Below are 6,935 nucleotides of genomic sequence, written 5' to 3'. Positions count from 1 at the left end.
GAAAAAAAAAAAGAATGAAATAACAGACAATGATTATTGAGTATTTACTGGGTTCAGGAACACTTCTAAGTTTTCTATATGGTTAATTTCATGTTATATAATGAAGTAAGTATTAATAACTAAGATATTCTTAGCTTGCAAGTACCTCAAGGGCACATACATGCTATGTTCGTATGAGCACTGTTAAAAGAGTGATTGAGGAAGGAATCCTTAAATCCGAATTAATTTGCCTCTCTCCTGTTATATGACGGCTAGAGCAGCTGGCAGCATCAGATCCCTGCACAACAGGCTGGGTTTTGTTTCAAGGAGAGTTGCTTTTGGTTGGAATGTTTTGTCACAGCAACAGAAATCAAACTAGAACAATTGGGAAGGAACAATTGGTTAAGTGGGGTTTGGATTCAAGACGGCCACAGGCTGAAGATGATCACTGAGTGGGGCAAGCTTGAAGGTCTGCTTGACTCAAATTCTGCTACCTGTAGGGGAACTGAATTCTTACCATCTTGGACAGGGTACAGGACTGCTATGCCCTCTTAGAGTAGCCAGGTTGAATATCCTAGATCTTTGAGCTGTGGAAGTTGTTAGCATAAGACTTAGAGAGTTCTAAGAATGTGGGACTTTAAGTTTTTTCTTTTTCTTTTTGAAACACCTAAGCTGTCCTTGAATGTACTACATAGTACAGAATGATCTGGAACTTCTGATCCTCTTGCCTCTATCCCCTAAGGGCTGAGATCTACAGGTGTACACAACCACGCCCAGTTTGTATAGTTCTGAGACTCGAACTCAGAACACTGTGCATTCTAGGGAACTGTTCAACCAAATGAGCTACATCCCTAGCTCCAGGTTTTAGATTTTTGTTTGTTTGTTTATAGTACAGGGTATTTGATCCAGGGCCTTACACAGCAAGGAAAGCTCTCTACCACCAAGCTACAAATCCTTAGCCTTGGGACTTTGTTAAATCCATCAAAGTCCTGGGGAAAAGTGAGATTAGCAGGTAGCCCTCCTTGCACCTGGTTCATTAGCTCATCCTTCCTTGGCTTCCACAAGAATGCTCCAAAATTATGCATCTCAGACTAGGAGCTGGGAATGAGCCAGGAGAATCCCCATCTTTTCCACACAACTGCCAGTAACTGACTGAAATTCTCTGACCCTGAGGAATCCAAAAAGTCAAGCCAGTCATCACTGGGACCTGTTCACTTCATCAGGTGGGAACACATTTGAACAGTGAAGAACTCTTTACCTGTGGAATTCCTGAGAAATCCATAGCTACTGACTTCTCAAACTTCATTTCTTAATCAGCCAATGCCAGTCTCAGCACAAGGGATGAACCAGAGGGAGAGAGGCCAGGGGCTCGTCTCTCTGAAACACATACCCCTAGGGCCCTAATTTCTTTCCTGCTGTTCTTGGTGTTGTAAAATGCCAACATTTGAGGATTAGGGACTAGCCAGGCAGCTAGGGCCCCAAGGGTGTGTGTTCAGGCTCCAGGAAGCCTAGGTCTGCCCCTGAGAGGAGGCTCCCTGGGTCCCACTTAGTAAATAGCCCCAGGGATTTCCTTCTCACACAAGTGGCACTTCAGGCTGCTACAACAGTTGCCAACTTCATCTCTCTAAATTCCCAGACTGCTCTGGCCTCCCATAGCATGGGGCCCCAGGCAACTGCCCTGCTTTTGCCCAGCTTCTTGAAAGGGCTTTGCTGAGAACTTGTAGAGAAGTTGCAGGCATTACTCTCCATTTTCACAGTACCTTGTGAGGAGGGAGGAAAGCAAAAGCTGATAAATCACTTAATCCAAAACTGAAAGGAGGCTTAAGATTTCACCTGCAGGAAATTGCTCCAGGGTGCAGATGAAAGAACTGACTGTTACAGCCCCATCTTCCTCCACTCAACCCTCCTTGCCCTCCTCATTATCTCATAGCCTGTTAACATGTGTGTCCTTCACCTTGAATAATTTCCCCTGCATCTGGGTGCCTGCTTCACTTTAGTTAAATTCTCTTAATTTAAGAGAATTGGTAGTCCAAGCCTATAATCCCAGCAGAGATGGAGGCAGGAGGATCTGGAGTTCATGATCTTCTTCAGCTACATAGCAAATTCATAAGGAAAGTAGTAATATTATGCTCATTGTAGAGATAGGAGAAACTGAAACTCGGAATACATTTTGGCATGAGCTGTATTGGAATAGAACTGGAATCTTGGTTTTGTTGTTGTTGTTGTTTGGCTTTTTGAGACAGGGTCTCCCTGTAGTCCCAGTTGACATGGAACTCACTATGTAGATTAGGCTGGCCTCAGTCTCACAGAGATCCTGCCTGCCTCCTGAGTGCTAGGACTAAAGGTGTGTGCCACCACGCCCATCTGGACTGTGAATTTCTTTAAAGTCTCAGACAACTGTCAATAACATACTGTAGATTTCATACATTTTAAGGCACAACTTGAGATGCAGAGTGACACCCAAGGAAAGCCTGAATTAACCCTCTAGCACTGCTTGCTGTTTGGTTTCTTGGTTTCTTCACCAGTTTTGGAAGTTACACATGGAGCTAGGCCATACACCCCCATTAGCTTTCTAGCAGACAACACCTGATTGTAGGTCACCATCACAGTGTTGTTTTTCAGGAACATGGAGGTTTCAGAAACTAGTTGAAACTACTGATCCTTTTCTTGGATCTTTGCAAGTGTCCAGTGGGGGCTGCTCTGGGAATAAAACTTGCACAGGGAAGCCAGGAGTGGTGGCCCACTCTAGAAGCTGAGGCAGGGTTGACTAGATTACACAGCAAGACCTAATCTCAAAAACAAACAATTTGCATGGGGCTATGGGGTTGGAGCTAGTAGCTCAGCTGTCAGGTGCATGAATTAATGGAAGAGCAATAACGTGTGAAGAGCGAGTGCATTAAGACCATCAGAGTCAGAACTGATAACAGGACATCATGGAGCTTCTGAGTGGTATAAGTTTAGCTGGTACTTTCTCCTATCCCAAGTCAGTCACCAGAAGGATCCTTCTTAACTTTGCCATTAGCCATTTGTGCCCCTCACCCTTTTCTCTTGCTAAGGGGATTGTAGAGTGGTATTTTACTACTTCAAAGGGATCAAAGGGAAAACAAACCACACTATAATCTCCAAAGGATCAAGGTTTTTTCCTCTCCCTTTCTGTCTCTGCCACCCCCAACACACACACCCCAGACAGTGCTTGGAACAAGGAAGGCATTCTAGACTCGGAGTGCATTTTTCCCAGGGGTGAGCATGGGGAGGAGAGTCCACAGGCTGGGATAGGTGAGAATTTTCCTCCACACTGAGGGGAATGAATTGCCCTCTTGGGAAGTCGGGGGAGGCACGGGAGGTGAGAGATTTCAGTGGGGGGGGGAGAAGAGAACAGAGGCCAAAGTCAAGTGTGCCCTCCCCGCCCCTCCCTCCCCTCCCAGCTGTGTAGGGCTTCATATCTTGCTACTTACATCTGCTTCATTCCAGAGCCCTGGGATACAGAAGGATTCCAGCAGGTCACTGCCACACAGCAGTAGGATCCGTAGCTCTGAGGAGGAGCAAAGTTTGCAGAGGGAGTTAGAGGAGTTCTGGGAAACTGCCCAGTTACTCTCAGCTTTCCTCCCTCGTGAACACAGAAATCTACACCCTTGGGGCTGTGTGGCCCAGGTCTCCCTGGCAGCCCCACACCAGGGGTCTGCAGTTCAACCCTCCAACCCCTCTCTCTTCCCTCATCTCCAGTGGGAATTCCACACACAGAGGGAGCAAAACACAGAGGGTAGCCAACTGTCCTGCCAACCCCCACACATGGGCCCTTGAGGGCCAAACCAGGTTGTCTGGGCCCTCTGATAGAGATGGAGCCAGCTAAACCAGGTTATCTGGGTCCCCTAAAAGAAATGGAACCAGTTGCATACTTTGCTTAAGGGCTAAAAGACTCTAGCTTTCTTTTTCTGTCTGTTCTTTCTCTCCTCCTTCCTTCCCTCCCTCCCTTTCTTCTTTCCTTTCTTTTTTTGAGATGGTCTCAGGTAGCCTCGGCAGGCAGGTCTCAAACTTGCTATGTAGCAGAGGCTGACCTTGAACTCTGGATCCTCCTGTCTCAGCCTCCCTAGTGCTAGAGTACAGGCTTGTACTGTAGGACCCTGAGACCCTCTTCATTCACCCCCCCAATCCCTCCAGACCCCCGACTAATTGCTCTTTTAGCTTCTGTAAAATGCTTGGCTGCTGCTTTAGACATGCCTAGACATGCCCTGGCCCCCGCCTGCTATCCCCCCACCCCACTTTCCAGGAAACTATAGATTAAGCAAGCCCGGGCATGAAAACTGTCCTATAAGGTAAAAACGGAGACTCCTGGCCCCACAGATAACAGTCAGCACATTCCACAGCCCTGAGAATAGCACCTGCCAATAAGAAACTTCCAGGGCTGCATCTTATACATCCAATCGGTTTAAAATTATGTTGACGTGCGTGTGGGCTCCTTGAACCAACCAAAATGTATCTTTGGTATCTTCCCCCGCCCCTTTTGTCTAAAACCTATAAAAGGCTCCACTCTCCCTTACTCTGGGCTCTCAGCACGGATCCGTTGAGTTGGTGTGGTCTGAGAGCCCGAGCTTAAGCCTGAATAAACCATAAACCTTTGCTTTTGCATTTTGGTGTGTTGGGTCCTCAGTGGTCTCTTTGGGGTCCAGTGGATGGGGTACAACATTTTGGGGCTTATCCGGGATCCCCCCAGAGACCTCCGAGAGGAACTGACCCCAAAAGTTTTGTGATCAACTGGCCGGGTAAGTTTTTGTAAAACTGTGTGTGTGTGCCTGTCTTCTCTATGCTTTCACTTTGGTTGCGGCGATCTGATCTCAGTTTTTCTTTGTCTCTGAAACGCTAGCGAGGCCACCTGGAGGATTCGGGAGAAGTCCCCATCCTCGTTGGGGTGGGTGTTCCCCATTGGACACCCCACCAGGACACTAATCCATCTGAAACCTCAGAGGACCTCGCGACCCTGTTGGGACACGTGCGTTCTATCTGTACGGTCTTTGGCACAATCGAGCCAGAGAATCCACACAGCCGAGAGTCCAGACCATCTGAAAGCTGCGGTAGTTTATTTTGGGCCTTCTGTCTGTCTGTGTCATTCTTGTGTCTTGTGATCTTCGTTCTAATTTCTTTGTTGACGAAACGGACAGGACTGATAAATACTATGGGCAACGCACCATCTTCCCCTCTAGATCTTACACTAGTCCACTGGGGGCATGTTAAGATGATTGCCCATAACAATAGTGTAGATGTAAAGAAAAAGAAATGGACAACTTTATGTTCGGTTGATTGGCCCTCCTTCAATGTTGGATGCCCCCCTGAAGGGACTTTTAACCTGAGTTTGATTTCCAGGGTAGAGGACCACATCTTTCACCCACGGATAGGCCACCAGGACCAGATCCCATACATTGTGACCTGGTGAGGCCTCATCAAACAACCTGATGGCCCCCCTGGCTGGGTCAAGTCCTTCCTTCCCCCAATTAATCCAACTGCTCTCCCTCCATCTCTGCAGGTCCTCCCTCTCAGACTAAAGGTGGAAGAGAAACCCATTCTCCAGGGAGGCATGGAGGAGAACATCTTTCCCCCGCCCTACTCCTCTCAGATGGGCACCCCGCCAATGGCACCACAAGTGCAGGCCCTGCCTCCTAACCCTGAGGAGCCACCATTGCCTCCACAGAGACCTGCGCAGGCCACACGGAGCCGGAGGGTTCAGCCCCCCAGCCTGACACCACTGTCCTCCCCCTCCAGCCAGCGGGGCCCCCAGATGGAGAGGGCAATCAGCCCTTTCATTACTGGCCCTTTGCCACCAGTGATCTTTACAATTGGCACTCACAGAATGCGCCTTTCTCTGAAAACCCCAGGGACTAGATTAACTTATGGAAACTGTTCTCTTCACTCACCAGCCCATGTGGGATGATTGCCACCAGCTCCTGGGTGTCCTGTTCACTACTGAGGAGTGAAACAGGATCCTGGAGGCAGCCCAGAAATTGGTTCCGGGCCCCACCAGGGACCCTACCACAGACCCAGGCATCATTAATGCCAGCTTTCCCCCTAGCCATCCCAGCTGGGACTACAACACAGCAGAAGGTAAGGGGAGGCTCCTGGTCTACCGCCAGACCCTGTTAGCGTGTCTCAAAATGGCGACTCAAAAACCCACCAATATGTCTAAGGTCTATGATGTCAGACAGGGGCCTGAAGAGAGCCCAGCCTCATACATAGAGAGATTACAAGATGCCTTCCGGCGGTTAGAGGCAGAGGAATCAGCTCAAACTGTGATGTTTGCCTTCATTAACCAGGCAGCCCCTGACATCAAGAGAAAGTTACAGCCTTTAGATAGACTAGGAGAAAAGAACCTTAGGGACTTAATAGCAGTGGTGGAAAAGGTTTATAATAGAGGGGAGACAGCATAACAAAGAGAGGAAAGAAAAGAAAAAAGACAGGAAGCAAGCCTGACCAGGGTCCTGGAGAGACAGCAGGCCTGCCACAAAAAGGACCTCAGAGAGATATTATTGGCAACCAACCCCCAGTACGGAGGGAGCTCACCAGCGGGATCCAGATCACGAAATAAGGTAGGGAAAAACCAGTGTGTGCACTGCAAGGAGGAAGGGCACTGGGTGAAGGACTGCCCCAAGAAGAATAAGCAATCAGCTAAGGTATTACCAGCTCTAATTGGGGGTGAAGACAGTGACTAGGGGAGATGGGGCTCAGGTCCCCTCCCTGAGTCCAGGGTAACCCTGAAAATAGAGGGGAAACCAATTGAGTTTATGGTGGATACTGGTGCCCAGAATTTGGTTTTATTGGAGCCAAGAGGGCCAGTGCCCTCCAGAACTACATGGGTACAGGGAACAACAGGAACAAAGTCCTATTCATGGACTACCCGAAGAACAGTAGATTTAGGGAAGGGCCGGGTATCCCACTCATTTCTAGTAATCCCAGAATGTGCCTACCCA

At 48.5% G+C, this 6,935-nt stretch overlaps 1 protein-coding gene across 1 annotated transcript in view; it reads right to left on the bottom strand.

The window, feature by feature from the left end:
• Positions 1-6,935, bottom strand: part of Nmnat2 (nicotinamide nucleotide adenylyltransferase 2) — a 197,886-nt gene that overhangs the window by 17,490 nt on the left and 173,461 nt on the right. The window contains exon 8 of the mRNA XM_008824304.2: positions 3,435-3,511. Within this exon, the coding sequence (XP_008822526.1) occupies positions 3,435-3,511 (77 nt within the window). The remainder of the gene's footprint in view (positions 1-3,434; positions 3,512-6,935) is intronic.

The sequence above is a fragment of the Nannospalax galili genome, unplaced genomic scaffold, assembly GCF_000622305.1.
Source record: "Nannospalax galili isolate Female #2095 unplaced genomic scaffold, S.galili_v1.0 scaffold227, whole genome shotgun sequence".
Taxonomy (NCBI): Eukaryota; Metazoa; Chordata; class Mammalia; order Rodentia; family Spalacidae; genus Nannospalax; species Nannospalax galili.
Note: the sequence above shows the minus strand (reverse complement) of the source record. Positions and strands in the feature narration are given on the sequence as shown.